Source organism: Styela clava, chromosome 6, assembly GCF_964204865.1.
Source record: "Styela clava chromosome 6, kaStyClav1.hap1.2, whole genome shotgun sequence".
Taxonomy (NCBI): Eukaryota; Metazoa; Chordata; class Ascidiacea; order Stolidobranchia; family Styelidae; genus Styela; species Styela clava.
This window is the reverse complement of record NC_135255.1, coordinates 10,557,750-10,571,285: the sequence shown is the minus strand read 5'-3', so window position 1 is coordinate 10,571,285 and position 13,536 is coordinate 10,557,750. Positions and strand designations below refer to the sequence as shown.

The following is a 13,536-nucleotide window of genomic DNA, read 5'->3' as shown; positions in this document are numbered from 1 at the left end:
TACGCCACGCAACCGAATCTTTAATCGCGAAATTCAGGGACTTTTGTGCAGTCGTTAATCCATTAGTTGTTGTTAGTGGTAAATAGTACAAACACATATAAAAATAACTAACCCTCTCTCCTGTATCCTTCTGGAGGTGAAATATGACTCTGATTATTTGAATTCGGGCTTGGCAAGAGATCTGAAGGTGGTGGAGGAAGATCCAATAATTCATCAAATGTCATGTGATTAAATCTTGTGTGATGATCCGGAGCTGGGAATGATGGTGGTGGTGGGAGCGCCAAACCGTCATCGAAATCATCCGGAGGTGGTGGTGGGGGTAAATTCGAAGGCGGTGGGGGTAACACATGTCGATTAATTGGGGTGTTCCCACTTGACGGGGCCCTTCCTGTTGAAAACTGCTTTGTGGTGTTTATTTTTACGGCGGACGATCGAGTTGAGTTTGGATTGACTGTAAAAGTGTTTTGTGGTTTTTTAACATCGACATTTGACTTTCCAGATTTCTGTTGGCTCAACATTCTCTCTTTAGCTGCCAAAGCAATAGATAAGGCGGACGAAATTTCGGCGACAGATTTGGTTGGTGTTTCTTCAATACCGGCTTCCTGAAATATAAAACAAAAAGTTAATAAAATAAATGAACGAAAAATTAATTCCCCACTTGTGACATGACCAATCGTCCAACAGGGTTTGGGTGCCAATGCAAAAACAAATGTCCCCGAGAGAGGGTAGTACGTGTGTAAACTTCATAACAAAACTTTCCCAGAACATTACTGCAAATGATTTTACATGACCATTGGTAGTTATTGGTGTGAAATCATATGGTAATAAAACTTAGAAATCCACAATAAAAAATTATTGGAATAATATTACAATTCAAATACAAATCGTACCTCTGCTTTTGGTGGAGGCGCTACAGGTTCGGTTCGTTTTTGTTCTTCTGATTGGCTGAGCCTATCTGCTCTATTTCTTGCAGCCAATGCAATTGCAGACGCCATATCTGTTTGCTGATGACTAACCCTGCGACGCAAAAAAAAAATCAGTCAAAAAATAGAAAAACAGATGCGTTAAGTTTAATAATTTGAAAATACGATGATAGGTTTATAAATCTAATATTCAACGATCACTTAGTTCTCAAACTTTTTTAGCCGCACCTCTTTTCAGAATTTGTCAAGTCTCGAGCCCGCTTCAAAAATAACTAGCTAACAATGAGCTATAAATAACAGATAGTAAGGCGAACGTGTGTTTTATTCAAAAAACATGTGAAAATGCGTGGATGGAATGGCAATCTCTAAACAATGAAGAAATGTATATATCCAAAATAAGGCGGCCAAGATCGATCAAACAAATATTTTTATTTTTAATTATCTTCACGTCCCCTCAAAAAATTGTCTACGCTCACCGTTTAAAAACACTGACTTAGTTAAATAAATTACAAAATTAAAAAGATTACTCACATGTGTTGCGTTGTTTTATGCGGCGAAGTATAATGCGACGGACCTGAAATAATAATAGAATCATGAGTAACGAAATAAACCACAAAGGTACGAAAATAACTCTTGATGCAACAGTACACAAATAATTAATAGTGTGAACCTGTTTCGATATATAGTGTGTCTGTAAATCATTTCACAATTTAAAAAATTTAAAATTCATTATTTGAATTTGGCACCGAAATTTACATTGTTCAATAATTTTTGGATCAAATTGAAATAAACAAATACTTACTTCTGACGGGTTCTTCTTCTGGTATTGAAACAGACAATCGACTGTCAACACGTCTGGGTGGAGGCGGAGGAAGTCGTTTTGATTTTGCGCCACTTTGCACTAAAAAATGAATGCAAGAAATTTGAAAAGACGTCGGATTTGACTTCTGAGATGTTAGACCACGGCATTGACAATACTCAACGTCTTCAGAAATTTTATAATCCAAAACACACGGATAAGAGCGTCCAAAGAATTTAACTCGGGGGGAAATAAAAATATGAGGCCATAATTTTATTCCAATTTCTATATTTTTGTTCTATTACGAGTACGGAGAGTATCCAAGTAACCCCCGTAGTATTTGTACCTGAAATTATGGCCTAATCCTAACCGGGTACACATACTACATTCCGGTGTCCGCCACCTTGGTTTGCATACTACAGGAGTACCTGAAAATGCATGAAAAACCATTCACTTACTCAAGAGTCTTTCCCCGGTTGCTCCAGAGACCGAATGAGATCTGAATTCTTTTCCGTTAGTGACTGGCGGTGGAGCGTTTGCAGTTCCCGAATATCTTCCCCATGTTGTAAAAGTCGATGAATTAGAAGAGGATGATGACATACTACGAACACTTTGGGTATCTTCATGTGACGACGAATAACGATTGTCGGTATTATCTAAATGGGAGCAAAATCGTTGAAAATATCGTACATTTCGGTTGGGAACAACGCACTAGTGACTATAGGGTAACGCACTAGTGACTATAGGGTAATAGTTGTACTGAAAAAGATTTTTGAACGATTCAATTTATCGATCAATATGGTGATCATTGACCCCAAGAAGGATAGACAATTTCATTTAAAACCGATAGCTTGTGTGATGCCTCATTCAAAGCTCACATAAAAAAGTAGTTAATCTGTAGACTTGGTAAATAATCAGTAACGACCAGTAACCCCAATGTACAATGCACCCTGTATAATAAATAGGACAGGGGAACTGGGTATAACGGATAATAATAATCCGTAATTGTACTTACCATACTGGAATGTGTTACTGCTTGATAACGAAGGTGGTGGAACACATAAAGGTTTCTTTGCGCTTGTAAAGGTACTTGTTTGTGGGGCTCTTGGTAATGTAGCTATAGGATCTACGCTTCCGTTTGGCCGTGAAAATAAATTCTGAAAAATGGAACAAACTGATAATTTTAAATATATCGATATTTATATTATTAAATATTTCGATAACATGTTTAATAATTCAATTTTTTTTTATACGGGATAGCAAAATCACAGCATATTCCAATTTATTGGAATTCAAAAATCAATATAGCAATTGCAAAATATTGTCAAAGTATTTTCAAGTAGTAAATATTTAACAGTAAAACACAATTTTCAAGCACGCGGCGTCAGAATTATAATACCTGATATGTAAAGACCTATATTTTCGAAGGAACGCATTCCGGAACGGCCTACTAAATTTATTACTCACTGGGCGGCAATTTGTAGCCAGACAAAAAAGTTTACCAAAAAGGAGAACATACATTGAGCCAAACCGAGCACAAATGTCAAAAGCATGACAGAATGAAGGAATCAAACATTGAGTTTATTTGTCGACATATCCGAGACATTTCGTTCTTTGAAGCGAACTAGTATTCAAAATTTATACTGACGTCACTCAAAGTACATGCAAGTATTGATCGCAAGCTGGCAAGCATACCCACAAAACGAGACAGATATTGTGTATCAAATGGAAAAGAATGCTGGACTATTGATTTGATAATATTAATCATTTTGCTTAAAGACTGTTGAAGCATGGTATTCAGATCTGATCGAGAAAAATGTTACTTTTTCAGCTACATGGAATTTAATGCCACATCTCTTTATAGGTCGAAATCCTTACGATCAATATTTACTGGTGCGAACTGCGCTACCATAATACTATATGGGTTTAAATAGATCTTGAAATTTCAGTGGTGGCCCATTACTTCACTCAAAAAATGAGTCGCCTTACTTCTGATTAAGAGCGCGCGACCTTGCTTTAAGCAAAATTGTCCTCAGAAATATTTGAGTGGGATTTGCTTTGTTACATGACAAAGACAATTCAGTTGGTTTACTGTCCAAATCTGTGAAACTTGCCATTATACGATCGCTATTCAACGAGCTAATTCTTAAAGCTACGGCTCGCCAGTGGATAAATTCAGACCTCTTTAAAGCAATGTCCAAATGAGTTCATAAGCTAAAATAATTGCACAATCGTCGCCAATGAAGCAAACCACACAATACAATTGAAAACAACTTCCTGTAGCGACAATGCGAACTGTGCAGTATTCGTAACGTCCCGTGTGACCCGAAAATCAATTTGACTTGAAATTTTATAAGCTATTAGTCAGAAAAGTGTGTCGAATTCACTACCACTCAATTGTAAATCAACGAAATACTCCACTTAATACGGTTCTACGTGAAATCTCACCTGAAGATGATCACCACCTATTCTTCTGCCACCAGGTAACCTTCTTAACGAAGCTGTTCTCTCCGATCCGTCCATATCCTCCATGGCAATAACGTTGTCCAATTGATCTAAATATGAAAGCACATTATGTGTTTAAGTTATATAGGAAAGTCTAAAACAAAACATCAACATAGGCCAACGATAAAAACAATTTGACGAGCTGTTTCGATCATCTTCCCATTTTTGATCGACGATAAATTTTCACAGTGAACAACTTTTGATCGATAAATTGGCAATGAAAAGTGAATTTGATAAAAAAAATGAATTGGACGTGTCTGTTCATCGTGTCATTACTATATTTATACGATATTATTATCATTTAATTAGGCAAATCATTATGATACACATAATTATCTATTAATACTTGTTAAATATAAAATTCCATGTAAATACAAAATGGAATGAATCATCATCGCCGCCTATTAATTAGTATTCAAAACTCAACATTCGCAACCCCATTAAACGTACGATGGGTGATACTAAAAACAAAACCCCTGTCAGTTGGAACATATTCGGGTGAGAACCTAACTTTTGGATACGGTACAATCATACACAAGCAGAAGTTCTAGTGCTTAGTAAATTTTCTTCATTCTAGTAATCTTGCGATTGCAACACTTATATACACACCGACGTGATAGCAAATCATATTGACGAGTTTTCAAATCGTGGTGACACAGGGGTTTCAACTAGTATTAAATGGCTAAATATGCCGTAGGGGTTGATTAGACCTACATCTGGGGTACCATACGAAGAAAGAATATAAGTAAATGTGGTTAATGACCACATACCGCATTGCAATATTATTATGATTGCAACGTCCTACGTTGCTACCCTGACGATATGGAGATATGACCGTCGCGTCTAAAGCTACTTTTTCTTTTTATAATTATCTTACAGTTAAGGGGTACATTTCACTATTCAAATTTGCTAAGGGTAAGCGATAGAATACGGACTGGAACTCTTGTGCTAACGTAACAGAACTTTATTCTTAACCAGAAATTGAAAGCCTGGGCATAAATGTAAAAAGTGTTGGTGATGGTTGTATGAAATAAACGAAAAAAAATAAAAATACAAACTGAAAAAAATGAGTAAAATAGATGTGAAATTCACCAACCTAACGCTGATGATATCGAGTCCGATTTTCCGTGACCTTTTTGTGATTGTTTTCCACTAGAATCTAAAATAAAAATATGAGATGATATAGGCATGCAAAATAAAATGATTTGTGAAAACCAATGAGTAAATGTTTACGTATTCTGATATCAGGATGTGCCCTGATTGTTTTGGGAAAAGTGGTCAAATATTGATATTCGGGTATAAGTGCCGCGACATATGTCGATGATTGTAATACAATAGATTTTGAAATGAATGTATATGGGTAAATATAAATAACAAAAAAACAAGCAACGAAAAATATGTTCAATTTTTAAAAATTGATCGATCGTGAGAAAATTTTGAATTCACAAGAATTTCACATAAATCAAAATTCACGAATTGGATTATAACATTTCACTCTAGAGTTAATTGACATCTATCTTTATTCAGTAAGACGCGCAAAAATATGAGAAACAGGTTAACACGTTAACACCGTATAAATAAGGAAATAGTAGTTTCTATAAAGCAGAGATGGTCAAATTCGAATATTCTACTATTTCGAATACAGTCAGTCCTAGAATGATAATTTTTCAACTGAAACTTCATCGAATTCAGTCAGTTAAATTCGTATCAATTTCAATCATTTTGAATATCTCTGTTTTATGTTGATTTTTTAATCCAGAAAAAAACATTTCGTGAATTAACATTTTTTTATTTCCATATAAAATACTGATGACATTTGATAATAAGGTCATTGATTTTTATGGAAGAGACGCGTCGTTGAGCATTTTAGGACCAGATCGATGTAAATAAAATAGGGAATATTCCATATAGAAATAAAATAAAAATAAATTTTATTCTGCACGGCGCTACTTAAACTTACAAAAAATTGGAAGTATCAATAACAAAGTGTCAGCAACATTTTATATATTAAATTAAAAATTATTTATCTTCCAGCCTAATATTGTTTGTATATCGTGCTTGGTAATTGGGAGCAATTTGTAATTGTATTTGATTGCGTCATTATCGCCATTGGCGACGAATTACGTCTACGCGGACGCGGGTAACCTTCATAAAAAACGTTAAATTTCGAAAAGGTGGGAATACAACCCTGATTTATGTCGCAAATCATTTAATTTAATATATATACATAAATTACGTATCTGACATTTTTTATTCAAAGTAGATCCGCATAAAAAACATATTCGTCTTTCGTAACAACAGAGTCAAGAAACAATCTTATAAAAACTGGAAATCAGCGAACACCACGTAATTTCTCTTCTTGAATAATTTGCACCGAATTGACTTTATGCGACATCAAGATAATGTGAACCCGGGCCTATATTAACCTGTCTTAGACAGAAGAGGCCGTACGTTGAATACATGAATAGTATTGAAACGCGAAAGGCTTAAGGGCATGATGATATTCTGTACCACGCCAATAAAAATGTCGAATTGTAGGTAATTTGGGGCTATTATCTTCCTAGATAAGGTCAGGTTACTGATTCTCAGTGATTGTTTTATTGATGACGTTCACATTGACCGTGTGATCAGATTTTGATAGAATGATATAAGAAGATAAAATGCAATTTCAAGAAGACTAGTCCCACAAGCTGAAATAACTAAACTAGAGGTATACTAGGAACACTTTATCGTCATCCCCCCAAAAAGATTTCGGTGTATCGCTTCATTAGTCAGCTAGCAACCATATATTCTCTTCCACGTGAATGTTTCCAGACAGCGTTTATTTTAAATTTATTTCAAGTCATTGTGAACTTTCAGTCACTGGCATATATATAGGGTAAGTATAAACTTATATATATCTCAGCAAGACAATGATCGCTAACAACATTTTTATCATTATTCTATTCTCTTGTAGTTGAAAGTTTGAGCCTTTATTCAAGTTTGTGAAAAAAAAAATAAACAAACCATGCAAAACCTAAAAATATCAATTCGATATAATCACTATCATATCCTTCTATACTCGCGATATGGAAAACTGGAAATAAAAAATCTTACTTGAATGAAGCGAAACTGTATCTCCGTTCTGTGTCCGATTGATGACCGTCGTAACTTGCATATGTAGTGGCTCTCCACATGATCGTATGGTGTCGACTAACTGCTGGTGGCCAAACTTTCTAACGTCTGTATCTCCGATCTAAGAAAACGAAATAAATTATACAATTCACCACAATAGTCGTGCTTCGTATTTTTTCCCTTTTTGAAGGAACAAAACCGAGGTTTTCGTAAATGGGCGTACAAAACCCGAAATCAATACGACTAATTTTGAGGTTAGTCAACTAATGGGTGCCAAATATTTTGAATATTGCGTGCCATGTATGGGCGCCTGCATAAATGGAGACCAGTTTGTTCCCTAATATAATTTGGTAAAAGATACATAATCCAACGGAATAAACTAATGCCCGAGGTCACATTCGTCTATCTAACAAATCGAAATAAAAACGGGTTTTCAATATTACATATTTGGTGATGAATTGGTCCCTAAAATTTCAATTCTTGTCATGTTAAGATATGAAGCAGCCAGGAAACACAGAAATTGATATATTGTCATCAGCATTTCAGCCATGAAATTTTGGCCTGATTCGAAGATGATATAATAACACTAATTATTCATTTTTTTTATACGATCAGTCAGTCACCAATGTAAGAAGGTACTATATCTGGAAAGATCTGGATTTTTCCGGTTCAGAATTGCCTACCCGATTTTTTTGCCCTATGGATGAAGCAACGGGCGTAAAGTTTGAACCGTGGTGCAAACTCAATTAAATCTATCGATCCGATCACAAGGGCATATCGGGCACGCAATTTAACCTTTCTATGTGTTCTTATGTCCCAAGTTATATTAAAGTAGAAACATACCCTAATAATGAAATCTCCAGAGCGTAATCCTGCATTATGAGCGTTACTGCCTTCTTCAATTGATTCTAAATACTGCAATGCTGGATATCTTGCGGACGGGTTGAATTCGTGGACTGGTCCTTCGGCTGAAAATATGAAATAGAAATAATGAATACGGTAAGATGAAGCAGAATAGTATTGAGATGACGAATATATACCAAGGATTACTCAGAAAAAGATGTGTTTATTTGGTACCAATGGTCATTTGAATGGCCTCTTCCCTGCAAGGCATTACTACAAATATCTATATTGGTGAACATTCGATAAAACATTCAACAACGAAAAATAGCAATCCTAAATTTGTCATCGAAAACTACTAACTAAATAAGTTAAATTGGCACATTCAGTACAGCAACAGCATTGGTATGAACCAGTATCGATTACGCCAAACGTGGAGTTTCATGTGTTATGACGTAATAATGTGTAAGTGAATGCCCATGTTTTGCAGAGTTTGCAGTTCAAGTTGGTGGCGGCATTAGGTAGAGGAAAAATGATTTTTACAGGAAATAATACAATTTGATTTGGATTCACCAGACATCAGCTTATTATACCATGAATATATTTGGAATGTATATTGGACCATGGAAACCGAACGATTTTAAAATATATTTGAAAATACATAGAGGCCAAAAATAAAACTCTAAATTTCTCGAATACTTCTACGAAAACACGTTTTTAACCACTGTTTTGCATGATTGTACCCAAGAATTTCAGGAATCCAGGACGTTATGCACAAAAGTTATGTTCTTTCTAGAATAATATGTTCCAAATATGCTGGGTTTTGTTGTTTGGGTCCTTATCAATTACATGCAATACGTACACACGTAACCTAAAAGGGCCAGCCATAAATAATGATGAAAATTTCCAATTTGTGTTCAAATCTTACATTTTGCTCCCCTTAGGATGAAACCAAATCCGTCTGAGCCTTTCCATAAAGCTACACTTCTTGTATTATGAAATATACCGGAGACGGAGGTTGCTTGGAGATTTGCCAAATCCTCACTCCTGGACGATGTAGACTTCCGTCCTGACGCAAAAAAATTAAAATATTGAAAAAATGAAAAATTACGTTGTCATACGTGACGTTTTCTTTCCGCTTAGAAATCAGTTATAAAACAACCATGCATGATCTCACTTAACTTTAACGAATCTAATCGTCAGACCTAACATGATATACTACACTCTCTTCCGGTTATCACTAAGTCGTACGTAAAACAAACGTCAAATTTGAATACACAGTATGCTCTTTTAACACAAAAGGTTAGAAGTCTATTTTCGCAGTTGGCTCATCACGTCTAACCGTGTTGTATTCCAACGACTGTGTAATTCTTACACGAGATATTCATGCAATGATTGCATAGGCAAACTCTATAAATTATCATAAAGCTGAAAATAACGCGATTCGTCAAAATATTCCATAATAAGCATCATAAAACGAAACGATACAACCTCGAGACAATAGAATTATGAAAGCAATCAGAACATTCAATCATAACGAGTTAAGTTTCTTATCACTAAACATAGAAAATAGATTTATTTTTTGGAATGATTTCGTTAAAGATTAGCAAACAGTGTAAGCAAATTTGCATATTTTGGAACGCGGGCACGTCATCTAAGCTTAAAATGTTATATTAAAATTACTTGCTATTCTGTGAAATAACGCTGGGTGGTAAATACGATTTCTGATGTACCGAACTAAATTTTATAATTGCATAATACAATCATAATACGTATATGAATATGACAACAAGGAAACGTCGTGTATTAGTCAATGTAGACCAGGGCACCCAAACTTTTTTCTGCTATGTACCAATTATGGACTTATTTCGTGTGTCAACATAATTGGAAGATTTTTTTTTACTGTAAATGCAAAAAACTAGACCCCAAAATAATGATTCATGAATTTTCGTGATACGTGGCCCTCTTCATAAAAACTCTAGACGCTCTGTGGCCCAATTTCTCTCCGATAAAAATACCTAATTTTGGTTTTTAACGCGTTTCCATCGCTTATTTCATTCCCATGTTTAATATTGAAAAGCCCACAAACGAAATAGAAAAAAATTTAAAAAAAAAAGCTTTAACCAAAGAATCGTCAATTTACTTTAAAATAATGTAGTCATCGCAAATGGTGCCCCCAGTGAAGGTGTTTGCTCATGGCCACCCTAGGAGGCCCGAGGGCCCAGTTGGAGAATCCCTATGTATTTGTAACATATAACAGCTTTAGATCACAATAATAAACCATCGTAATTACCTGTATTGACTTCGTCGTTGGATTCAAATGATACGATGCTCACCGAATCCGGCATTGTATTCCTTTGTGTTAGAGATGAACCGTCGGCACTGCATTTTGAAGGAATATAACAAAATTTTAACATTCCTGATAGAAGATTTAAAATATATTGTTAACGGAAGCCAATCATGCTCTGAAAAAGGAAATTCAATCTTATAAACTCAAGAACAATCACGCACTGATCCCTACTCAAAAATGTAAATTATCCTTATAATCTGTACCAAATATTATTCTCTAAAATGCAGGAATATCAACAGCAGAAAGCAAACGAATTGAACGCATTAAATGAATAAACAATCGTCAATCTGTACTTGAGACGAGAAAGATTCGGTCTCCCTCTAAAATTAATAACTTCTTACGTATCAGCAGAGCCTAGTTCAGAGCGAAGGCGTAAAAAACAAGGCCTAAAAAGACTGTACGTCCGAATCAAATCAAAATCTAGTTTCTGATCTTCCTGGGCGATGTACATCAGTCTTTGTTACAAATCTATCAATCCTTAACACTATAATATTCCAGAATCTCTTGTGAAGTACAAGCAATATATATATATCCATATTACGTACATGGAACGATCGTGCAAAGACACTCCTATTCAGAGATAAGTTTAAAATAGCAACAAACCAGGTTTCGGATTAGATTTTAGCAACCATCTTGCAGTGACAGTGACCGTGGCCATGGACGTGATTCAGTAAGATTAATTTTGATGAAAAGACGCAGACTGATTAATAATAAACTTGATAACGTTCCCAATGTTTAGACTGAGCTAAATATATCTACTTTGTTCAAAATCGAAACCATAATTTAATTTCAGAAATTTAAAAGTTGGAAAGCGGCAAAATATTAAAATCACGATATTTGCAAAATTCATAATTTCACTGTACTTATACTATGTCAAATTAAATAGCAAAAACATATTGCGAATATTTTAGAAGTTTCAAAACACATTTTCAAACTAAGTTCTAAACTTATTAGTTCCCAACTTTACTCTACTATTAGTAAAATACCTTTTCTAATTAAGAAAACCTACCATCGACTTCTGCCATATACAACGACACTATATTATGTTTTAGTCGCCTAATGATTATTATCCAGCCCTTAGGCTAACAGGGCACAATTAACAGCAATAAAACAGACGCTTAAATATACTCACGTTAGCCAGAACATGGTTTAATTGTCCGTTATCCCTTACTTACAAATGGCTAATTTAGGGGAATGACGAAAAATGATACAAAGGCCACGAAAAGGCGTCTAGTTCAACTAGAGAAAACGAACCGAAAATCAAGTTGGCAAGACGAGGATAGTTTGTTGCACGCAATACAGCTATTATTGTGATATCATAATACAATAACAAAAGCCAAGAAAACAAGCGCGAACGCGAGTTTTCATATGAAAAAAATTATAAATCAATGCTAAATATGTCGGTCGGTCTTGCATCTTTTCGGATTTAATCCTGCAAAGCGTTGTTGTGAGAGGGACTCAAGTCATATATAAAACAAGTCATGTAAAATTTATAAATAAACTTTCTCGGCGACGTTATCAACTAATCACCAGAAAGACTTGAACCCTCACATTTTCTATATTTCTATGTAAAATATTGAAAACACTTTAATCACCTTGTATGTTGCTTTTTGGTCGAACTTTTGAATTTCCCGCTTGAATGTCTTTCGTTAACGTTGTCGGAAGTTGCTCGTTGACCTGAGGCAGAAAAATCATGATCATCATTGAAAAAATCAGTGTTAACGAGCCAAGCATTTTTGCGCTCCTTGCGCGAATATATCCGTTCTCTCATTGCGATTTTCTATAGCTGAAATATTCCAACTGTACGATACTATACTTTGATTACATAAAGTTTTGCCTTCAATGATGGAAAAAATTAAACATTAAAAATTTGCTTCATTTGCTATATGGTATGAGGATAATGTTAACTTAAAAGAACGAAGCGCTGTGTAAAATGTTATGTACCACATGTCATCACTAGTCCCGAAACCCACGAATACATAACGAGTAGTGTAAAACTAGCTTATACTATTGCACAGAACTCGATATGTTGTCAATGTTGAAGTACGGTAATTTTTGTTCGAAAAACGCCTAAATATAATACAAATTTCACGCCGTTTTTTAGCATAATATCCCAATATGCTGTTTCGGATAAAAGTATGGAAAGCAGCTATAACACAGCATGATAGCAATAAAATGAAAAAATTTGAGAAAATGACGAACGAAAATTTAGGTAAATAAAAGTATTTCCGAAGAATATTTTCTCCTATTGTAGCTTGATAAAAAAAATTCCGAGTTGAACTAAACTAGCGGACAAGTTCATTTAGAATACAATGTCGGTAATAAATTAATAACGCCGTTTGTTTACTGTCGTGAATAAGTTACAAAATAGAAATCCAATGCGGAAGTGGGATTTAAAATGCTAAAATAAAAACAGTAAACCAGACAATAAACGTCATACTGATTTTAGAACATTAACTGTACTAACAATTCCAAATTGATTGTCATCATAACAATTGTTTATGAAACGGTAAGCACGTTTACAAAATTTGGTGAAATTAATCCGCATTTTGCAATAATTGAATCAAAATATGAGCATTCACATTATCGTTTTTATCGTATAATATGATCGAGTAACTATGAAAAATCCCAACAAACACATAACAAGAATGAACTAACCCTAAGATTGTATCTAAATCAGCATGCTATTGACTCAACTCCTAGGCCACATTAATATTGCATTTCCCGAAGAGTGCTAATTTGGTTTAGATTTTTAAAAATGCATCATAAAAATTTGATAGCCGTTAAAAACCACGATTTCCTAATATCGTTATATACACAATAATAAAACCAATCAAGACGTAATTAAGTAAATCCGCAGAAAGTTCGTACGACTGCCTGTCATCCTAATCACACAATATAATAAATCGCTCAATAAAATAAATGAACTGTGCTATGTTCTAATCTAAAACTTCGACTATTAAAACTCACAAATTATATTTCATGCAGTGTTTAATTTAAAGAAC

The 13,536-nt window shown here is 34.6% G+C and overlaps 1 protein-coding gene across 2 annotated transcripts in view; it reads right to left on the bottom strand.

Annotated features, from left to right (window-relative positions):
• Nucleotides 1–13,536, bottom strand: part of LOC120331532 (uncharacterized) — a 77,007-nt gene that overhangs the window by 3,683 nt on the left and 59,788 nt on the right. For both annotated transcript variants that reach the window (XM_039398618.2, XM_039398619.2), the window contains 13 exons: nt 12,127–12,208; nt 10,475–10,563; nt 9,110–9,250; nt 8,185–8,309; nt 7,324–7,462; nt 5,324–5,386; nt 4,171–4,277; nt 2,738–2,879; nt 2,181–2,378; nt 1,726–1,824; nt 1,455–1,497; nt 891–1,017; nt 113–602 (listed from right to left, as the gene is read on the bottom strand). In XM_039398618.2, coding sequence (XP_039254552.2) covers nt 113–602; nt 891–1,017; nt 1,455–1,497; nt 1,726–1,824; nt 2,181–2,378; nt 2,738–2,879; nt 4,171–4,277; nt 5,324–5,386; nt 7,324–7,462; nt 8,185–8,309; nt 9,110–9,250; nt 10,475–10,563; nt 12,127–12,208 — 1,845 coding nt within the window. The remainder of the gene's footprint in view (nt 1–112; nt 603–890; nt 1,018–1,454; nt 1,498–1,725; nt 1,825–2,180; nt 2,379–2,737; nt 2,880–4,170; nt 4,278–5,323; nt 5,387–7,323; nt 7,463–8,184; nt 8,310–9,109; nt 9,251–10,474; nt 10,564–12,126; nt 12,209–13,536) is intronic.